The sequence below is a fragment of the Melopsittacus undulatus genome, chromosome 1 (assembly GCF_012275295.1).
Source record: "Melopsittacus undulatus isolate bMelUnd1 chromosome 1, bMelUnd1.mat.Z, whole genome shotgun sequence".
NCBI classification, from domain to species: Eukaryota; Metazoa; Chordata; class Aves; order Psittaciformes; family Psittaculidae; genus Melopsittacus; species Melopsittacus undulatus.
In genome coordinates this window covers 115,187,038-115,210,282 of record NC_047527.1, presented here as the reverse complement: position 1 = coordinate 115,210,282, position 23,245 = coordinate 115,187,038, and the positions used below count along the sequence as shown (strand labels likewise).

At 38.6% G+C, this 23,245-nt stretch overlaps 2 protein-coding genes across 7 annotated transcripts; one reads left to right on the top strand and one right to left on the bottom strand.

Annotated features, from left to right (window-relative positions):
• Window positions 1-6,171: 6,171 nt before the first annotated feature.
• Window positions 6,172-18,043, bottom strand: ENKUR (enkurin, TRPC channel interacting protein). 3 transcript variants are annotated; one of them, XM_031052524.2, is made up of 5 exons: window positions 17,688-18,043; window positions 14,422-14,567; window positions 11,130-11,356; window positions 9,169-9,315; window positions 6,172-6,521 (listed from the first exon to the last, which is right to left on the bottom strand). In XM_031052524.2, exons 1-5 carry the CDS (start codon window positions 17,753-17,755, stop codon window positions 6,348-6,350), a joined length of 762 nt encoding a protein of 253 aa, XP_030908384.1. In that variant the 5' UTR covers window positions 17,756-18,043; the 3' UTR covers window positions 6,172-6,347. The 3 variants fall into 3 exon arrangements, with proteins under 3 accessions (XP_030908384.1, XP_005153137.3, XP_030908385.1); XM_005153080.4 differs by having other exon boundaries at window positions 17,692-18,043; XM_031052525.2 differs by lacking the exon at window positions 9,169-9,315 and having other exon boundaries at window positions 17,692-18,043.
• Window positions 18,044-18,263: 220 nt separating this feature from the next.
• On the top strand, window positions 18,264-22,710 carry THNSL1 (threonine synthase like 1). Of its 4 annotated transcripts, none has more exons than XM_031052580.2 (3): window positions 18,264-18,318; window positions 19,108-19,210; window positions 19,806-22,710. In XM_031052580.2, exon 3 carries the CDS (start codon window positions 19,872-19,874, stop codon window positions 22,092-22,094), a length of 2,223 nt encoding a protein of 740 aa, XP_030908440.1. In that variant the 5' UTR covers window positions 18,264-18,318; window positions 19,108-19,210; window positions 19,806-19,871; the 3' UTR covers window positions 22,095-22,710. The 4 variants fall into 4 exon arrangements, with proteins under 4 accessions (XP_030908440.1, XP_030908443.1, XP_030908442.1 ...); XM_031052583.2 differs by having other exon boundaries at window positions 19,803-22,710; XM_031052582.2 differs by lacking the exon at window positions 18,264-18,318 and adding an exon at window positions 18,330-18,520.
• The last annotated feature ends 535 nt before the right edge of the window (window positions 22,711-23,245 follow it).

Here is a 23,245-nt window from a genome sequence, read left to right as displayed (position 1 = left end):
GCAGAACTGTAAACAATCTTATCAAGCATGAACCTGCATTTCTCAGTGGCTACAAGGTAAGGGATCTCTCCCCAGTTGTTGGAGAGAAAGACATTTTTGGGTAGAATAATCACAGAAGAGAATATTAAAACCAAAAGTCTAGCATATACAGTACTTTAGGGCATGTTGAAAACAATTTTAAATTGTTTTCATATCTAGTTTGAATATATTCCAGAATTTTGAGTTCTTTTACATTACCTGAGGCAGTTACCCAGCCCAAAGGGTGGCTGCTGAAGATTCTGAGTGCAGCTGAACATGTTTGCCAGACAGCATTACAGGCATCTGAGAGAACACAAAGCAGTGTTTCAGATCATTCCCCTACGTGCAAGAACCTAGGGGCACCTTACAGAAAGCTGTCCAATTAGGCAGGCCTAGGAAACATCATACAATGTGCATAGATGCTGTACTTTCCCTTTGTGACTACTGTACTACATTTAGCAGGTAATGGAGTGGCATTACAGGCTGGAATCTAGGTTCTCTCTACCTTGAATTTCAGCAGAACTAGCACCTGGAGGAATTTGAAAGTTCAGCCTTTAAGCAGTTGGAGCATCTAAGACTCACAAGGGAAGCTTGGACCATTTAGCTACCACAGTTAACTTGTTCTGAGTCTACAGGACTGACTCAGGCTTTGAAAATTAACTATAGTAACTTCGATATGAAGAAAACAGCAGAAAGCTGCCATTCAAGATGTTTGTGTGCTTTCTAAATTTTTGTGACTTTTAAATCATTGTTAGGCACGCTTGACAGAATTCTGGGCTTTGACTTATTTGGTCTATGATAAACATCTTTAATACAAAACTACATTTTTGTTTGTTATTAATCTCACTGTACCAGACTAGAGCAGTGAGAGTCACAGTGCAATTTCCTGACTCCTGAAGATTCTCTTCCTGCTTCTCAGGTTCATGTTATTAATATAGGGTTCTTTACAGCTGAAATAAATGCAAACAAAAATTTCCTCTTGTTCTGTAATACTAGAATAAGCTTTATTTCTTTCATAATACTCTGCAAATATTTCCCCTAGCCAGCTATTGAGGTGCATTGATATTTGACTGGTAAAGCATTATGTTAAAGAAATGCTGTTCACATCCTATCCTATGACAAATTCTTCACATACAGCCATGAAGACTAGCCAGGGAATTGTTAAGTATATAGTGGGTCACACCCAATGTGATGAATTTAACTATTAGTTTGTTTCTAAAAGAGATTGTCCACTTGGCTTCATCCCCTTTATTTTTTAGTTTTGCTTTTGTTTTCTAACAAACTAAATCAAATTTGGAAAACTCTGCAAAACAAAAGAATTCTGAGTGTTTTGAACAATCAAACAAGTAGCAGTTTAAAGACTGTGTTTTCCAAATAGCCCAGTAGCCTTGATGTAATTTTGTATACTTCACAGTTTGCCTAGAATAAACAGTGCAGGGAAACAAGCGTGTTGGAAAGCAGAATCTGGTCCAGCAAGTTCTCCTGTAGCGTAGGTAGGTGAAATGTTCATGGCCGGCCAAACCTTGAGCTCTGCACAGAGTAACCCACTCCATAAGGGTGCCAGAATCCTGGATCCAGACCACTTGCTAATTGTATTGTCTGTGTAAAAGGCAGATCATTCCTCCTGAGCATACACCAAAACGTGATTGTTTCTTTACAGTGACTGGGGCCACGTGTTGCATACTGATGATTTCTTTTCCTCTGATGAGAGAGTTGTTACACTGCTTCTTCTGCTTTAATATGGCCATTGAAATAATATGGGAACTGTTCTGCTTGTCTATTTTTATAGCAGCTTTGGGAATTAGAGTATTGAGTCATCTGAATTTTCCATATGAGAGCTTTCACCTAGCAAGAGTAATTTAGTCATTAATTTAATGAATTTCGAGTGACCAGTTTGAGACAATAGCTTTCAAACTATTATACAGCACTGTCCTGCTTCAAAGCATAGCTTTGAACTTTAGGCACACAAATCCTGTATTTAAAACATATGGGCCCAAATTGCAGAAGTCATGAACCCCAAATATGAGAAATGCAGTATCAATGCCTACCAGTGAAAAACACAGGTCATTTACCATTGCATTTCAAAAACATTCTATGACAAAGACATGAATAAATCATATTGCTCCAGGGAATAAGTTAAGTGCTTTAAATCTCATTTCTCTTCCTTCGACTCCTACTTTCCAGTTGCTGAAACAAATGATATGTGGCTCTTGGAAAACATCCTTTTAGTAAACAACTTGAATCTGTTCCCTTTATTGCATGGTCTTAGTTCAACCCCAGATGATCGTATTTATTTTTATTATCATTATTGTAAGCATGTAGGAGCTCTACTTACAGACAAAAATGTTATTGTCTCAGACACTAAGGAAAGAGAGAAAAAAGATCCCCATGACAGATAATTTACAATCTAAGCCTACGACAAGAAACAACTGGCTATAGTGCCAGGGGAGTTCAAGAAAACTGCACAGGTCAGCAAGATAAGCCCTAATCTCAGCTCAGCAGCAGCTTGGCTGTTGTTAAATTTTTGGTGGGCACCATTGCAAGGAATATTTGAGGAAGGGTTTGAAGACAAAGTTACTCCAGTGTTTTCATGTTTATGTGAATTTCTCCATGCTGTGGAGTCAATGTGGAGGCAGGCATGGAATAATGGATTAACAACACAGGCTGGTACTGTGACTGAACAGAAGTTTATCAACAAGGCCAGCTGACATGAATGCAGTCTACTCTGGCTATGCCTGTTCATCTGCAACCATTTGTTGGAGGTACAGTTTGGAAAAAATGTAAGTATGTTTTTTATAATTTGGTGAAATGGAAGCCACATTTACTTCAGCACCCTTTAAACAGTAAAGAAAAAAAAACGCAAACAAGAAATGTAACTCACCTTGGATTCCCACCACAATGCCACTGCGTAGCCTGGAAGATGAAACCCCTGAATTTACTCACATTTTATTTACATAACATTGCATAACAAAAAGAAAGATTGAGGCAGAATGAAAAAAAAGCCAAACCTGCAATCAGTCAAGCACACATCACTGCCACAAATGTCCACTCATGGGGAGAAATGGCCAGTGATACTTCGCTTTGTCAGGCTCAGTATGCCTATAAGTTACTGGGGTGGACAACCCCAATCAGCTATAGGGCTCAGCAGCTGGCTTCCTTAACTATGGGAAATGTCAGGCAACCTTAATAATAGGCTTTGCCACCTGTCTCTCCTGTAATTATATTATTATTATTATTATAAGCATCATAAAGCTGAGGATGAAAGTGTTGACTAGGATTAGCATTTATCTAGGACTGCCATTAATCTGCATATATGTGAAATTTTCTTATCTCAAAGATGTCTGCCTTCATTAGGGCTGAAGTTGTTGGATACATTGTATGCCAGTGAAAGGACTAGGTCTTAGCTGTGTGGCAGAGCAGCAGTTTGTGATGATGACTTTTCACACAAATACACAACAGGACAGAACATACCCTCCTACAATAAAACCCACCTGCAGAGATTAAAGAAAATGAAATCACTGAGGAATTTCTCCTGTATTATTTCTCCCACAGAATTTTGCCCTTACTGTTTCATGGGGGTATGTGGTTACCCCTCTACAAGGAAGATTCTTGAGGAACTGTCCCAGACATGGTCACCAGGAATGCATGTGGAACCCAAGAAACCACCATGCTTGAGACCAGCCACATGGAGCCCATATGCTCTGTTCAGACCTGATGCTTGCTCGAGGCAGCTCTGACAGAGCCATACAATCAGGAACTCCCTGCATTAGTGACGATGCCACATCTGATCCCTTCCTTCCTGGATATAAATAGTTTCATTCTGAAGAACAGCCAGTGAGATATTTATCATAATTTCATGTTGCTATTTTTAGAAAATAGATACACAGTTTTGTCATGCACAACTTCCAACAGGAAATATTTTCTGTTTATGGCAACATAGTTCTTACTGACTGATACATCATTCATACCCTGTTTAGCATGTGTTTTTTGATTGTCATCCAATTTAATATGGACTGTTTAAAAATACCAGTTTGGTAATTATGAAGTACTAGAAGCATTTGGATTATTTTTCTTGTCATTTTTCATTGATTATCAGTAATTGACTAGTGAATTCAGAGAACATTTCAAATAGCAATGCTTCTTTTTAGCCTGTGGATAGACTTGTTTCTTTTGATATTTAATATTTTTTATGAAGGAAAAAGTCTATCAGGATAATTTGGCTTACTCACTTTTTTGCTTTAGTTATACTGATGGTATAACTGATGAGTTGATTTATGAACATTACACCTTCGATTATTGGCATTTCCTGAACATATAAATACATAAATATATAAATAAATTACTTTTTTTTGATTCTGTGAATTTATTTTTTCATACTTCCCAAAGAGATTTAAAGGGTAAGTATGATTTCCTTCTGTGCGTATTTTCAATGGTTTTCATTATAATATATTTGGTCCATAATCAGAAGTGTTGGTAGGTCACATGGGATACACATCAAAATAGATGGAAGGAGTTATAACCTCCTCACAGGATGACAGAAGCTATTCACATGTATCAAGAGAGTCGTGTATCCTGCATGGCAGCAGAGCTACCTCTAAAGCTTTATGCAAAAAAATTCCACAATACTGTTGAAGCACACTAGTAACAGCCCACTCAGCTACAGAAGTGTACTGGCTTTGGTCTTTCCTGTTAAGCAGGAATACTTTTGCATCCCTTCCCATGCACTTTCTAATTTCCCCATAATATACTAATATCCTTCTGCCAGTTTTGAAAAACAGTCATGATGACAAATGTTTCCAAGTGTGGCTTAGTTCCTTGTCACAAATTTTGGGATAAGCCATCATCTACTTTTTGCATTTCCATAAAGTTTACTGATGATAAATGGAAGAACCCAACCCACATCCTTAACCTAATTCAGTCAAATGGTCTACAAGTAAAAATACACTGAGAGTGAAGCAGTGGGAATGCATACTGTTCCGGAGTCAAATCCAGGATCTTATTTTAAGCCACAAGAAAGAGCCATGTTTGATTATACAGAATTTCTTAAGAAAGGCATCTTGGACTTCACTAGAAGATAATGTGACATATTATTAAGTGCCAGTAATTGGTGTGGTTTTGTTAAAATATACAGTATAAGTCATTCTGTTGAGTAAACAGTAAATGAAATTCATACTTTACAAAACCACAGCTTGCTTCCAGCTTATATCTCTCAAAAATAAACATGATTGCTGAACAATAAGTTACAGAGAACAAAATACACATTCCTGCTTGCCCATGCTTTCACAGTGCATGTCATAGACAAGTTTAAGATACACAAGAAGCATAGCCTAGAATCACTGTGGAGTCTTCAAAGCCATTCCCTGACACATTCATGAAAGGAACTTAATGTACGTGAAAAATTGGCTTTTAATAGCTCATTTGAAATATTTTACTTCATCCTCTGCTGATGTCAGATACTGTGATGTCACAACAGCTGCTGGTGCTAATGATTGATACCAGAGAAAAACCTTTTGCTTAAACTAAGGTTAAGTGTAGGAAAGAAAAACAGTATCTCTTTCTATGCAAATAATTGCACTGTAGTGTGCAGATATAATTTCTGCCTAGGTTTTGACTCACTTGCTAGTATGTTGCTTTCATTGTAACATTACACACAACAGAAATCAAACCACACTTCCCTACTTAAGTTGCAGATTTACTATAGTATTACATAATTATTTCTACATAAACACACACTGAAAGCTACATGTGGTATCTGTCTTGTGTGAAGTCTATATCACTACAGGCTTCCATTATAAAAACTGAGCTTTTGTAACAAAAAATTATTACACAAAATGTTACGCAGAAGCCAAGCTTTTTAGAAATACTATCACTCAAGCTTTCAAGTAAAGTGCAACAGCTCTTTAGAGACTAGTCCAGAAGCCATCCCACCCTGAAGCTGTATTTACCAAAATCTCTTCAGCAGCCAATTATTTCACTTTGTTTTGGCTATGCAAGAAAAGAAATGCTCCAAACATATGAAACAGTATTTCTTATGTGTTGTGTATGATGTTTATGGAAACCTTAGTAGTTAATAAAAATTCTGAAAAATAATAAAGTCACGGTTTTATACTCAAAATCTAAGAATTTAATTGTATTTCAAAACATTTTGTGAATTGTACAGATGAGAGCTATATGTACCAACTTTTATAAGAAGCTACACAGTTATATTAGTTGAATATTTTCTTTTGAATAGTTGGCAGCATCAATTTCTTCGGAGAATTTAGGGGCTCTTCTTGGAGATGCATGGATAGAGAAAAAGAAGGAAAGAGACAATATCTGAAAAACAGTCCTTACTCATTTGCAATGTAGATAATTTTGTGCTTCTCAATTACATCTATGTCATGCTCCAGTTGTTTCATCTGTATTTCCAGCTTTTCCTTATTTAACTTCTTGGGAATGGTGTCCATTTCTACCGGAAGACCCTGAAATTCTTGATTCAGTTCCTCCCAGTTCTTTTTCAGCCCCTAGTGCCATTAAATGAAAAGGAAATATATGAAAATGCAACAAGAATTATTTTACAAACTGCACTACAGAATCCACTTCCTTGTAAACAGCAACCTAGCTACCACAGATACCGCCACATCACACAGAGTGGTGTTACCTACTTTAAGTAATAACAAATAGTACCAATACTCAGAACTCCAGCCATAATTCAATGGCAGTTTCAGTTCATCTCACCACCAGTTTCATTTTCCATAACTGCGACTTTGCTCAGACCATGGACACTAAACTGATCCCACCATATTTTAACTTCAATGAAATATTTTGCAAAAATTCTAAAAAGTTGCATTTCCTAATCTACATTTATGATAACATCTATGAGCAACTTATTTAACATTTGAACTAAAACCCCTAGCTGTCACTGACGCTATCAACAATAATTTCAATAACTGTTAGGTTTCTTGAATGCTGCTATGCAAATAATTACCTTACTAGATCAAGTGAACTTTATCTTCCATATATAAACCCTCAAGACTAAAGGCCTGCTTTAAAAAAAAAAGTCATACAAAGACAAACTTTTATCTACCAACAGATGCTGAATGGAGCCAGGCTGTGGTAGAAAAATTAAATGTAAAACATGTCTTTATAAACTCACAATTACTGCAACAATTGTTCTTACTTTCTCTCCTCAAAAGGATAATCAAAATCTCAACATCCTATACATGCGTAGATGAGGATTTAGTAGAGTTTATTCAGTGCATCAAATGTCCTTGTGAGAGCTATGGGTGAACTTATCAATCACTCCTACTACAAGGGATTCATACAGCAATTGGTAAATAATACAGTATGCCTAGCAATGAAAAAACATTTTTCCAAAGCATTTTTTGCTCTCAGTTCTATTTCCTTAGTGGAGATCTTAGGAACCATTCAGTCCTCAAGAGAACTGAAGTTACTCTTTTGGGAACTGCAGTTTTCAGCTCTCCTCTATAACTAAAATGAGATTCAGCTGAAACATTGATTTTATGGCATGTTGTGATTTCCAACCTCATATCCTTCTTCTCCATTGTCATTAAGCACCTCTTTTCCCAGACTGGCTAATTGATTAACATTCTGAAGTTAAGTTTAGAGGAATTATTCTTAATACATATTTAGCTTTGAAGATTGTTGCTTTTATTTCAGAACTCACTTAAAAACTTGTCTGATTTTGTCCACTGTATGAACTGATTTAACAGAAAAAGAAGACCTCTCCTTGCCAATAATAAGAAAAACACTTTTAAATATGAACTAATGTTCAAAGCAGTGTATTTATTGCACAGCAGTTTGTGGTTTTTGCATATTCGTATTAATAATCTAAATGTTGTCCATAAAGGTATTCCAACAGTACTCATGTACGAATATCTACATAAGTTTAAAAACCCTACTTCAACATGTGAAACTTAGAGCAACAAGGCTATTTATGTACTTCCTTTCAGTGCTACTTGTCTTTGCAATACAAGGTTGTAAATTACTTAAATAAATCTCCTAGCTTACAAGGCATCAAGTATAGTTTATGAATACACAATCATGAAAATAAATACTGTATTTCCAAAACTTTCATAGAAGATTCATTTATAGCTTCTTCTAAATAGTTGGTCTTTGTGTACATTAGTAAAAACTAGTTTGGAAATCATTGAAAAATGTGAATTTTTAAACACATGAGAGCATGTACTCATCACAATTTGTCCCTACAGAGTGGGGAGATCAAAATCAGATCATAACTCCCTCTATAAAAGTCTCCCTCACAGCTCCTCTAACAGCAATGTAATATGCTGACCACTATTGCTATGGGCTAGATCACAAACTGAATATCTAACTCTATATAAGGAATTCTTATGCATGCTAGATCAGTGAAAAGCATGTACTGCATTTATCAACATTCTCCTTTATTCTCCCAACCAAAGTAAGCATAATGGAGAGTTCAACAAATGTTGGCACAAATTATTCCCCTTTATTTTTATAAGCTCACGAGGCTTGATTTTATTCTCAAACATCTATTGCCACATATTCTTTCAAATCAGATAGAGCACATGTGTTCACTAGCAATGTCAATTATTTTAAAAGAGAGGAATTCCCATATGTCTACAGCTGAGCACTGGGTAGACGCCACATACCCTGGGGACACTAATTCCTCCTGACAATATAACTGTATAACTAATCTGGCCCATGAAAGAGCAGTCATTTTTGAAAAACTTAAAAGAAAATACTGAGTTAATAAAAAAAATAAAACCTTTAAAATTAAAAAATATTTCAGTGCACTCCTGTATTTTAAAAATATAGAACATATTTTTAATCAAACTAAATGCAAAACTGTGAGCAGCTGAACTCACATGCCTTTTTGCACATGTATTTTTGCTTCATAGATAACTTGCTGGACCATCAGTTTGTCCCATGCCTTTTCCCCATAAAAATAACTCAGCCTTCACCCTTTCTATCTACTGGAATTGAACTCCTTGTAAAACTGGACTAGAACTAGTTGTATCAGCTCCATTCAGTTAAGCTTACAACTATTCTATAGCTCCATCTAGCGAAAAAGTAGCTAATTAAAATCTAGTATACTATTTGTATGGACGTATATTACATTGTTTAATCTCTTTATCGATGTTACAAATTACACTAAATCAAAATATGCACCTGCAGGAGAGTTTTCCTTTCTTCATCAGTTAGCCGTTTCATGGCTTTTTTCCTGAGATTCTCCAAGATACTGGTCTCATATTCTTTCTGAGCTCTCTCCCTTTCTTCATTTCTCTGTGTTACGTATTTTGGTATAACACCATAATCCTATAAGGGTAAGGAAGAATTTTCTTATGTATGCTTCTAAGAAGGAAGCAAAGACATACCTGTCATCCCTAGTACATTACATTTGCAAAGATAGCTTGAAATGGAATTTTGTGTGACTGAGCAATAAAATCTTAGATTGCTATGTTCTTGGAAGTATCAAACAAGACTGCAGCCCAAGGAAAATGCATAAACAATTCTCTTCATTTTCTTTTTGCAACCTTGGAAGACAACAGGACACAGGAACCAAAATGTCTGTTTGTAAGAACTGATGGTTGAGTGAGGAGTTTGGAACCTGTTAATGACAGCAAGCTATTTTACATTTTTATATGGTGTCAGATTCTACATTCTGAAACACATTCTTTACTTTCTTTGAAAGGCCTTCCTGCATTCTGATTTTTGCTGAACATTGTATGCCACAAAGAGAGTGAATAGTGTTAACATGTAAAGGAAATTGGACCAAATATGGATGACAAACTATCTCACACTGGATGTGGCAGAATTGCAATGCTGGGACAAAAATAATTTCTGAATATCCCAGATATACTTGGGGGAACACATTTATTTTGCCTTTTCCTTTGTAAAATGAAGCCTGCCTGGCTCACCAGAAAGTACCGGAGTCTACCTTCTTTCTACCAAATGCTAAATGATCACAAATCTTTTAGTGTTGGGCAGCATCATGGCTAGCATTGTTTATGTATTTTTAGCCATGCAAAAGTACTTCAAGGGCTGCCAGTTCACTTTTTTTTACCTTCTCTGTCATGAGTTGTGTCATGTGTCATGTCTCTTTTTGCATAGCGCTCTGTCATGAGTTATCTGTTTAGATTAGCCAGACTCCTGATACATCTTGTTTTTCTGAGTAGTGGAATAGACTGGTTTTGTGCTTGGAGGAGCTGGTCCTTAAAGGCAGCCTAGCTCCCTGAAGCTCCTCTGTTTTCCACAGCTGTCTCCCACAGGGTCCTACCTACCAGTTTCCTGAATAACATGATGTTGGCTCTCCTGAAGTACAGGTTGTGAAGTACACAACCACCTGCCTCCCTGAGGAGGAGTGGATCATGAAGTACTTTGTTGCCTGTGCAACCAAGACTAATATTGATTATCACATTTCTAACCAGTTCTTTCTCATTTTAAAGTAACAGAACCAGAAAAGCATGACCACTGGTTGGCTCATCCACCATCTGTGTTAAAAAGCTGTTGCTGACACCTTTCAGGAACCTATTTGGATTGCTTTCATCCCATTGTGCTGTTCTTTCAGCAGATATCAAGGAGGGCAAAGTCTTTCATAAGAAGCTGCACTGTGATCTGAATATTTCCTCAAGTTGCTCACCTGATGGGGTAGTCCATAACAAACTTCTGACACTTACTGGCCTTTGCTTTGATCCTGACCCACAAGCTCAACCAGTCTGTTGCCAGTTCCACAGAAGACCTCCATATATATGAACAGCTCCTTTATCCAAAGGGCAACCCCACCTCTTCATCCCTGTCCATCTTTCCTAAAACCAAGTATTCCCTCATCACAGAACTCCATTTGTCTGCCCATTAGATACTTCCTGGGTTCCCAATGCAACACATATTGCTTTAGCAGCACCATTCTGCCAATGTTTTGCTGATAGCATAAGCAAATGACTACAGAGCACAGACAAGGCCCAGCTCTAGTGCCAATGATTTCTCCTTGATGAATTTCAGGTCTTTACCACAAATAACAGTGGTATCTAAACATCTCAGAAAGAATCATAAACATTCCATAGGAGAATGCAATAGAAAAACTAAACCAGGCATTGCTACTAGTATTTCCACTATAATTTAATACAGCTTACCTTTTTCTTAATATATTTTGGAACAAGTCCTGAAGTTTCAAGCAGATATTTATCTCCCTGTCTTCTATCAACATAAATAGGTTGAGGTTTTTTAGGCAGCCCTGTGATAACAGCAACTGCATTTGTATTTATAAAATTCTTTTTACTCTGAATTCCCATAACTGGGCGATCTGTCCTCCGTGGCACTGATAACTCAGGCAATTTCTTAGGATCCTGTTCTTTTTTTCCTGTGAATTGAGCATGTAAACATTCTCAGTGATAGCCATGAAGAGCTTTGCAATTTAAACTTACGAGATTCTTCAAAAAGGAAAAATTATGTACAAGATTACATAAAAAATAGAAATCAACTGTACCAACAATTTAAGAACTGGCTAGGAATGTACTGTAATAAAAATGAGTATGCTTGTTTGACGTAACAGAAACATTATAATCTAGGAAATACTATGTTGGTTTAGATGGGTTTTCCTTACAATACACCATTCATTTCCTCTTAACTGCAGTAGTATGGGACTTTTTTTCAATTAAAACTACTTTTATCAGAGATGCTCATTGTTAATTAATGTCCTTAGACATTTATGGCTCTGCCCAGTCTCATCTGGGCCACCCCACACCCTTGGGCTCAGAAACCCTGTTTCAGGTCAGCTCTGTGCTGTCAGTGCCTGGCTGAGCTGTCACAGCCATGCCTGCCCCTACTCCTATTCTTGAAAAGCAATGTGGAATCAGTGGATGGACCTGACCCTTGGCCCATCTTGCCTGATGGCTGCTAGGCCAGTGATAAGAGACATCTCATCACCACCCCAACTCTGCTTGCCTGACTCTGGTTTGGTGGGACTGCACCCTATTGGTGAGGTCATTGCCCAGCCTGCAACTGTGGCTGCTCTCAGTTTCTGGCTCACCTCCCTGTAGGGAAAAGCCCTGCCCTTGCTACTCCCTCACACTTGCAAACAACTCACAATCCTTTGTCCTGAGAATACAGAAACTCTTCCTTTTCAGTGTTACCATTTCTCCAAGGCACCAAAAGAAGGTCAGTAGCCTCCTGAGTAGTCTCACTTTAGGGGAGTGATGAAAGACAACTCATTTCCCACCAGACATAACTCTTAAATCACAGTGATTATCAGAGATAATGGTTTAATTCAGGTTGTCTGAGTTCATGTTCTTTGGCAGAAAACAAGCATAACATCACTAGTGACAGAGTTCATTCCTACAACAGCTGGTTTCCTGATGATGACCCCACAAACCAGTGCTTTCCTGGGTTTTGTTTTCACAGCATGATAGCTTGCTATAACAGTACCATAGGACACACAGATTTAAATCTTTATTTCACTTCGGATGTCTTTTGGATGAGAGCCCTCACTTCTGGAACCAGCAACTGAGCTTGGTTAAAATGAATGCCAGAGTTCAGTAGTATAAGAATCAGCTGGAGTTAGGAAACACACCTTTTGTGAGAAATGGTGTGTCATCAGACTCTAAAACAATGACACTATTGAGGGGGAAAAATAAAAAATCAATCTTTTTGCTCTGTCATTGCAATGTATTTTTTAACCCGGTTTTGAAGGCAGCACATATACCACAAACACAGTGCTATAATCCCATTTAGAAAACTGACAACTGATCAAATTCCAAGTGATGAAAGTGCCGTGTTTTAAAAGAGGTGATGGAGTAGTGTAAATTTTCTAGGGCAGGTATGAAATTCCAGCCAACAAAGGTACAAGAACGCTCTGAGTTAATGGTAGAGCTCCTTCTCAAGATCTGCGAGGATCTAATCCTGGCAATGAAATTACTAGCCTGGATTAAAGCTATGATGTGTCATAGTTATTTTGAGGTTTTGGAACATTGACTCCAAATGCAAACACCAAAACACATACTGCTATTACGAATCCCTGAATCAACAAGTTGAAATAGAAATACTGTGAGCTGCTTGTCTGAGAAAAATGAGACAGAGTGCTGTATGTCTTTGTATATAACAAATTTAAAGCAGACAACACTAATTTTACAAGTAGTTAAAAGGGATTTTACAGACTGCTTCAATTCATTGGTGAATCAACCTTCTTTCCTGTGCCCATCTAAGATGCTAGTGCAGTAATTTAACAAGGTCTTGAGCTTGGAAGCATTCATGGTTAGACGTCATGAAGTTTTACATTTCAGTATACTGAACGCTGTTCAGATTTCCTGAAAAGGTGAAGGCTTTACTTAAAACTGACCCAGGATGCCTACAGGACCTCTGGGACCAAAGTTTACCTTCATGTTCTAATAATCTGTATTACCTGAAGCATTAAGCCTCCAAATACTCCTGGGACTGCCTGTATTTTCAGTGCTAAAGCCATTTGCATGTGCCATGCAGATTTGAGTGCTGGACTCCTCCATTCTCTTAGAGAGCTTTTATTTATATATATATATATATATACTGTATGTTAAGCTCTTCTGTATTTCCAGGCTAAAACCAACTTCAAGCTGAAACATTATAACTCACTTACAAATTCTGACAGCAATGTACCTAGAACTCCAGCAGCACTAAGAAGGTCAAGCCACACTTGCAGAACTGTCCATAGGGCTGAACATTAGAACTATCCACTCCTTATATCCAGAATTATGGTTGGTACCCAAAGATAGGATGCATTTTGCAACTAAATACTCAAATTTTCTTATTTCTGTGATATGCAGCTCACCCCAAAAAAATCTGTTTTGAACACTGCCAGCCAATTCAGTGCTATGAGATTAAGAGCTGACAGAGTGCTGAAAAGTAAAAGCTGCATGAAGCTTAACATTCAGAAAGGCATGCATTTTTCCTGTATTTCTTTAAGCATTAAAAACAATTATTTCACTTGAATACTCCCCTTCATATTATTTACTTTAATATTAATGATCAGTTGCAGAAAAGTCATACAAATCTATACTATCTAATAACAAATTGAAGATTTGCAAGATAAAACATACTAACAACACATCTTCAACATCTGGATGGCTGCAGCCAAGAGAGAGAGAATTTTTCTTTGTTTCAGCTCGTTTTGTACCACATACCAGTAAATACTTACTGTATTTTCTAATCACATATATAATCTCCTTGTTGTTTGTTTCAGTATTTTACATAGTAAGAAATATTTTTGTAAAATAAAAAAATAATTTTGATAACATAAGTACTATAAAAGGAACAATGGAAACTATCCCAGCATACAAAAATTATTTTAATAAAAAAAAAGATTCTCCATAACTGTTACTTTCAACATTTATATTCTCAATTTTAAAATAATAATAATAAAAAAATACATTCCATGTATTTCATGTCTATACTCACTTGCTGGTAGCTTGGGGTCCTTTGAATGTTTTTGCAGAAAATTTTTTGGAGATGGCACTGCAACTTTTGCTGGTCCCATAGTTTTCCACTGAGCTTTGTTTTTCTCTGCTTCACACTTCACAGATGGTCTATATATGGATATATACCTTAAACATTAAAAAATAGCCATAAAGGAGTTAAAGGTCAGAAAATTATTAAAAGTCCTCTTAAAAGAATACATATTTTTGCAATAGTTCATGCCAAAAGCCTTAAGCTATTTTGTTTTGTACTCTCTCCCAAATAAAGGCCATCATTCATACAACTTTCATACTAAGGCTAAGCCCAGAACTGCACTGATAAGTAGCTTCTTTGATTCTTAGCTTGCTTCTTCCTCCTTCTCTTGTGTCTCCAGGGTCAGTATTATCACATTTATGGAATGGCTCCTGTATGCACTGTTCATATAGGCACTGAAACAGAATTTGAAACTTACCAAAACCTAAATTCTGGAAATAAACTGCTTTGACTATTGCTTGCATGAATTAATTTTGATGTTGTGCATTACAAACTTTGGTCTTTATTTTCTAATAAACTTAATTTTCAGAAGTTTTTTTTTTAATGTGGATATTTGTTCTGTCCAAAACCACACCCAAAATATGAAGCTGTTATGCATCTACAGGAAAATAGGAATATGAACCTACTTTGCTAATTTTCGATATTTGCAAGTTTGTAGTATGAGAAAAGTACCTCATTACTGACTGTCCACTGTATCATTGTCTCAATATTCCTGTTGAACCATCTGTTATAGACTACTGTAAGTGACTAGATGAGATGGATCACTGCTCTAAAATAGCCCAGCAAACTGTGTATTTCTTATGTTAAATAGATTCAAACTATGGTCCTGAGCTATTGTAATCAGTGGTGGGTTTGGCACAAACTGAAATTGCTAATGTGAAATTTGGTAAGGCCTCAGACATGAAAAGATGTACACATGCAGTAAGCATACACTGCTCTTTTCATTTAGTGTTGCATATGGCACTGTAACTTCTGTTTTAATCAAAAGCATGCAAACATGTTCTCCAAAAGAAGCCAAATGCTGATCATTAGCTTACTAAAAGCATCTTGCATTTATCTGAAGAACTGAGCTGTCACAGATGTTTTCTTTAGGGAGCAGAACTTCCTGCTTCTAAGGTTAAGGCTACCTCATAGTATCTTTTAAAATCTGTCCATTTTTAGGTAACATGTGAGATTAATTTATGGTAGGCAAAAACTGATGGACAATTGTGCTTTTTCTTTCACAGAAAAAAAAAAAAATCATGTTTTCATGTAAGGAAAAAACCCATAATACAACCTATCCTACACAAGTAATGAAACAGTTTGAAAAAAACAGTGTAAAGATGAGCTAGTGAATGGGGAATCATAGTAGCAACACTGATAAAAGGTTTTGTATGTTAGATGCAAATGTCCAATGCACGTATTGGTGTTGGATTTACTGAAAATGTGGAGTTGTCTCCTGGAGATTTAGTGTCCAAAGTCAGAAAGAGGATTATGTACATAATATATATATATAATTCCAGAAATGCCTCTAATTATAATGAGTGAGATTTTATTTGTTTGGGCTTTTTTTTTTTCTGCTAAGTTCCTGGTATATAGCTATAGACATAGGCACAAACCCCCAACCCCCACATTCATAAATCATTGCATTCCTCACCATTTGCTAGGGGTTGCATTGTAGCCACACAGTAGATAAAGGTAGTGACTTCATGAGGAGTTTGACCTAACAGGGTTCACACAGCCTTGGAATGCAAAAGTGAATGAGAAGATACTCAGTTTATTACATATTGGCATACGGTAAAAGTGTCTTTTGTAGACAGCTACCGGCTTTCCTTTGGACAAAGGGGTGTAGCAGTTGTATCTTCTCAGTGACTTCTTAGGCCAAGAAAGTGGCTAAATGTCATATACGAATATCATAGGGGTAGAGAGTGTTGAGAGGAAGAAAACGTGATTATGGGGGACTTCAGAACCTTAATCCACTCATTATTTGGCAAGGGGAAAAAGGAATTACTCTTCTAGGTGGCAGCTTGGGACATCAAAGTTGGGAAAATGGGGATGTTTGCTGTGGCTTCATTAGTAGTGTGAAACTGGCCAGTTCAGAGTGAACATATATGATTTTTATTTTTTCTTTTTTTTTTTTTTCCTTAAGACCCTACATTTTGTATGCATTAGTTGAAACTGGTCAGATCGCACTATTAACCAGGTTCAACACTGTTGTTACCAGATGGATATTGGGCACATTGTGAAGCAAAGCTGGAAGTGGGATGACAACAGAAGTCAATGAGATCAGACGGGGATTTAGTCAGATTGTACCCAACCTAAGGAATCTCTTGCCTAAACTGAACCTGATGGTCATGGAGTCTCCAAATCCCTGAATAGGATTAGTACAGGAGTGGATTTAGTGTGCTGTGCGCCTTCCCATACTGTCATTTCACTTTCCTCTGTCCGCCAAAGGTATCTTTCATTCACATTGGAAACAAATAAAGATGTATGAGATATTTTTACATGGAAAAGGTTCAGAACTGGGAATCTCACAGGTCTGAACCCTTATACTTGAAAGGGAATAATTATCTTTGTTCTAATGAGTGTCACTGATATTTCTACTCATCTTCAAGCTAATGAGTTATGACCTACTTTAAACTTTCTCTGAAAATGCTAACTGTAACAGCTTTGTTTCATATAATGTAATAGGGACTTGGGAAAACATATGTTTCCATAATATCAAATAAGAATTTTATCAAAGCTCTCAAAAGAATACTAGAGGGGGCAAAAGGCTTTTAAAAATATTTTAAAGGTAAGAAAGATTTATGTTTGATGCTGATTTTATGTTTGTAAGGGGTAAGAAGCAAAGCAGCAATGTCAGAAGAGACATGAAAGGAATGAAACATGAAAGGAATGGAACAGTGACACTGAGAAAAAAAATTAATTAAAAAAGCCAACTTTTCAGCTGCTCACTGAAAAAAATTGTGTGTGAGTAACAAGGATGTCATCTAATTCCCCTGCGTGGACAGAGTGCTTTGCAAATTCTTTGTCAATGAATAAGACGGCATTAACCAAACTGAATCATCAGCTCATGGAGCAGGCTGTAAACCCGCAGATGTCTGCTAGTGACTCATTGGGAGGAGCAATAAGTGTGCAAAGACTAGTTTGGTTTCCTTAAACTACCTGTTACCAGTGAGAAGCATTGCCTTGCCAGCACAAGTCCCCGTGTGTGCAAGTGCCACTGTGGTACCCACCTACCTGGGAGGTTTGACAGGCTTCTCCTCCAGGCGGGGTAAGAGGTTACTGATACTCTCCTCTGCATACGGCTTCTTCACCATGCGGCCGGATGCAGAGAAGCGCCCACCTGGCGGGGGGCACCCGAACATGGGGAAGCGTTCACCGCGCTAAGGGGCCTCGCGTCCCCTTGCCGTTCGCAGCTCCCCGACGCCGCTCCTCTCCCTCGGCCCACCGCAGCGATCGCCCCTCACCCGTCCCCTCAGGCCGCGGCCGCGCGGGCCGACACGGTTGTTGTCTGGCGGTTACTAGGGAAACCGCTGCTAGGCAACAGCGCCATGAGGGGGCGGAACCTACGCCGCCATGCTTCCGCTTCTCCCTCGGAGGCAGGCGCTAGGGCTCGTGGTACAGCGCAGGCGCAACCACCCCGAGCAACGCCCGGCCCCGCGCAGGCGCAACTCTCGAAGTGAGGCCGGCACCTCAGAATCCAAGAGTGCCGGGAGGCCTGACTGCGCCTGCGTCAAGGCTGAGGGCGGGGTCGCAGCTGGGGGGGCGGGGCCGGCAGGTGGCTGCGCGTGCGCGTGGAGGGGGAGGGAGGGAAAGGCTGGGGGCGCCCACGGTACCTGTGGGAGCTGTTTACTGTCTCTGTCGGTACGTACGCCCTGAGGGGGGTGAGGCTGAGCCGAGAATGTAGGGCCGGTACTCCCGACGGGAGGTGGGAGCCCGGGGTGCCGTTGGCCGGTGGGAGGGTACGGCTGACCCGGCTCTGTGGTGCCACCTTTCTGCCGTGCGGCGTGACGCGGCCCCTTCCTCCCATCGCACTTTGACACCTTCGGGGCGTCGAAACAATAAGGTGGGAGCCTGTGCAGGAGCTTGGTCTGTGGGACGGTCAGGTTGAAGTTGAGTGGTTTGCTTTGGGATTTAGGTGTGGGTTTTTTTTTCCTCTACATGAAAGTTCTGAGGAAAGTCAAGTGGAAGTTGTCCCGTGTTAACAGATTTGAAGTATGGTAATTATCAGCCTTGACCTGCCTAGAGGTCTTTGGCAGCGGCAGACTGCCAGTGGCTTGTTTGGTTACTGAATCTGAATCACGTGTTGTTGCAAACTTTGTGTCTATACCAGTAGCCTGCCTGAAATGAAAAAAATTACTCTGTAAGGATTTTCTGTGCAAATTTATGCTTGTTGCACCCCCTTCTTCCTGATTTTTATGGAGATTTTGCCTGAAACATCACCTACAAATCATGTATTGCTATTTGTGCTGATACACATTGATTTCTCTAGCCAAACAGAATACAATGTTGAGGGCTGCTTCCTTAAACTTTGTTGGAGATCCAACTTTCCTAGCAACCTTTTTTGTTTGTTTTAAGGGTAGAGTGTCTTCACAATGTGTTTTTTCTCTCTCTTCCTTTACACAAACCACACTCAGTTCAATGCCATTACAGGAGCTCTTCACAAATCACTTGGTTTGCCATCCCTCCAGAGGAGAATTGGATGGAACTCCTCCAGCCTTGCTGTGCACAAGTCTTTGAGTTTCCGTGTATTTAAGTGAGTCTTACATTTTATTTTTTTAAAAACACCTATAAGAAATCAGCGATATGTTGGGAGGGCAAATGCATGTTTTGTTAGTTCATTATTGTTATTTATAAATACGTTTGTTGCTCAAGGAAGTTGTGAATGCTCCATCCATAGCAGTGTTCAAGGGCAGGTTGGACGAAGTCTTGGGTGACACAGTTCAAGGTGTCCTTGCCCGTGGCTGCAGGGTTGGAACTAGATGATCTTAAGGTCCTTTTCAACCCTAACTAGTCTATGATTCTTATAAGTAAGTCTATGAAAGGAAAAACTGATTGGTTTTGAATTCCTTTAAACATTATTATTAGTAAATAGTAGTGTTATCTTAGGTTTGGATGTCTTTGTTTACCCTGAGAACATGGACTGCTTGAGGTTGGATTTGACAATGAAAGTGAGCTATGCAGGAGAGGGGAATGAGTCTCACTATGAAAAATACCTCCCTGGCAGTGATGGAATCAAAACTGGATTTATGTTTGCATTCTTGTTGTTCTGAATTTCCTGTCGTTTAGGTTTTTTTCCCAGATGTTTGCTGAAGAGCTAAAACTGTTGTTTTTTTTTCTTTTTGAAGCAGTTAAGTGGATTATCAAGTTGGCTTGAAAAAAAGCCAAAGCAAAAACTCTCCACAGCCCAGCAGAAGATGTTTCAAGTTGTTCAATATCAGTCTTTAAGACTAATAACCCAAAACAGTCTTTCTAGCATGTGTTTAAAACTGATGCCTTCAAGACCTGTTGCCTTTGCACAGATATGGAAGTCATGGTTCTCAAGCTGTCCTCTTGTTGGAAACAAAAATATTATCCTGATGGGAGCTCCGGGTGCTGGGAAGACAACTGTTGGGAGAATAGTAGGTCAGAAACTAGATTGCCCTGTCATAGACATAGATGATGATGTCCTTGAAACAACCTGGAATATGAGTGTGTCGGAAAAACTGCAGGATGTCGGTAATGAGCAATTTTTAGAGGAGGAAGGAAAAGCCCTGTTGGAGTTCTCAGCATCTGGAAGTGTCATTTCCCTTACTGGGTCCAATCCAATGCATGCTGCTAGCATGCAGCATGTGAAGAAAAATGGCATAGTTGTTTATCTGGATGTACCCACCACAGTCATTATGAGCAGGCTGAAGTCAATGAAAGTGGATCGCATTGTGGGCCAGTCTCCGAGTGTTTCTCTCAAGGACATACTTCAGTTTAGGAAGCAGTTCTACAAGAGGTGGTATGACATACGTGTTCTTTGTGGAGGGGATGTTACAGCAGAGGTTGCAGCAGAAAAGGTACTTGATGCTGTGAAGAGATACCAAAACTCAGAACTGGAAACTTTCATTTCAACTAGGTCTAGTAGGTCTGGAAGGAGTATGGAAAAAGATTCTGATAAATACTTCAGTGATGTTGTTACGCAGGGCTTAGCCTCTGATGGAGGACTTTTTGTTCCTGAGAAAGGACTTCCAAAATTCACTGCTGGAGAATGGCAAAGCCTAATAGAAGCAACTTACGTTGAAAGAGCCCAGGTGATACTAGAAAGATGTATACATCCTGATGATATTCCTGCTTCTAAGCTGGCAGAAATTATCGAAACTGCTTATGGAGAAAACTTTGCATGTTCTAAAATTGCCCCAGTCAGGCATCTGACAGGCAATCAGTTTCTCCTCGAGTTATTTCATGGGCCAACAGCATCATTTAAAGATTTTGCATTACAGCTAGTGCCACATATATTTGCCTACTGCATTCCCAGAAGCTGCAATTATTTGATTCTGGTAGCCACTTCTGGAGACACAGGAAGTGCTGTCCTAGATGGCTTTAGTCGTCTCCATGACACTGACAGGCAGAGAATTGCTGTGATGATTTTTTTTCCTGAGGATGGAGTAAGCCATATTCAAAAATCACAGATGATCGGTTGTCAGAAAGAAAATGCCTGGTCAGTAGGTGTCAGATCTGATTTTGATTTTTGCCAGACAGCTATAAAACAGATCTTTACTAATTCTGATTATACTGGCTTTCTTACAGTAGAATATGGAACAGCTTTAGCTGCAGCAAACTCCATAAACTGGGCACGACTGCTTCCTCAGATAGTTTATCATGCCTCTGCATACCTTGATCTTGTTCATCAAGATGTTATTCCTTTTGGAAGCCCTGTAGATGTTTGCATTCCTACAGGAAATTTTGGCAACATACTAGCTGCTTTGTATGCTAAAATGATGGGAATTCCTATTAGAAAATGTATTTGTGCATCCAATGAAAATAATGTTTTGACCGACTTCATAAGGACAGGTGTTTATGATTTGAGGGGAAGAAAACTAATACCCACTTTTTCACCGGCAGTAGATATTTTGAAGTCCTCCAATCTTGAGCGATATTTGCACCTGATTGCTAATGAGGATGGACAGCTGGTGACACAATTGCATAACCAGTTGGAAAATCAGGGCCACTTCCAGCTGCAGGAAGATCTGCTCAAAAAGCTTCAGCAAGACCTTGTGGCTGGATGGTGTTCTGAGGAAGAGTGCCTGGCTGCCATTCACTCTGTGTACAGTACTACAGGATATATTTTGGATACACACACAGCTATCGCTAAAGTAGTTGCAGATCGACTACAAGACAGAACTTGCCCAATTATTATTTCATCTACAGCTCATTATTCTAAGTTTGCACCTGCTATCTTGAGGGCCTTGAAGATTGCAGAAATAAACCAGAATCCATTAAGTCAGCTTCACTTGCTAAATTCTTACAGCCCTCTACCTCCAGTCCACTGGGGCCTATTAGAGACCCTGAAAAAAAAAGGCAATGAAGATTACCAGGTCTGCGCTCCTGATATGAGTATGCTGATGTCCACTATAGAAACCTTAATTCAGAATCACTTTATGAGAGTGCACTGAGCAACTGATCAAATGACCATGGTGTCAGTTGTGATACTTATTTAGCAAACCGCATGTCTTAACGAAGTCATGATTTGCCTGGCCTGTGCCCAGTCTGCAGCACACCAACTGCAGTTTTATACTCTGTTGTTGAGTTTTCAGCAGTATTTTTAAGTAGCACGTGTAATGGTGAAAGGTTGTGAATTGAGAGTGTAAAAGACTGGAATACTTTTTTTCAGATCATACACAGCAGAGACACCAGTACTGCCAGCTTTCCTTGAGAGTACTGTCTCCTTTGCAAGTCTGAAGCATCCTCTGTGGAGGAGGGAAGATAATGAAGTCTGACCTTTCTAAAGCTAATAACTCTTTCTTGTTGCAAGAACAATGCAATTATTTGGTCAGTGGGTGATTAGTTACACTTTAACTCACATCACTTAGGGCACCAAAACATAATAAGATGTTGTAATGATGTTCGATGTTACTAAACGAGGGTTGATTTCACTACAAAGATTGAAGTATACTTGTATTGTTAGTCCTTGAACCATTCAGTTTAGTGGTATGTTATCTTCTTGTATGTTTTTTTATGTATTGTGAGGCCAGTGTTTATGTAAAAAAAAAATAAATTCCCCTGATATTTTCCTGTGTGAAATAGAATCCTTAATTTGAAATTTTTAGTATTTTTTGAGATATAGCTCTTCTTCCAGTGCGTTGTAGTCTTTTTCTTAGATCTTTTCTATTTGAATTTTCAACTTCTGAGTCATTTCTTAATGCTAGGGAAGATTTTGCCGGTAGTATCTGCAGTCTCCTTAAGTAAAAACCAGACTTCACTGTCTATTTACATTTATTTCTTGTATGCTGAATTTTTAGAATATAAGGATTATATTTGAGGTCATGTAGTTTGCTTGTTCTAATTACTTCCATTTTTATATTTTCTCTTAAATTAATTTCCTTGACATTCTGTTATATTCATGCCTAGCATGAATTAGTGTAAGAAAGAATCTTCCCTAAGTGCTTGGCATCTCATCAAGGGAAGTGAAGGATGAATTCCAGTGTCTGGAAAGCATGATAGCATCAGAGGTATTAATTGTGTTACCTAAAATAGACTTATGTTAGCAGTCTGGTTTTGCTAATGACATGCTCCTTATTGTTTTTTGGTTTTTTTTATTTTGCCT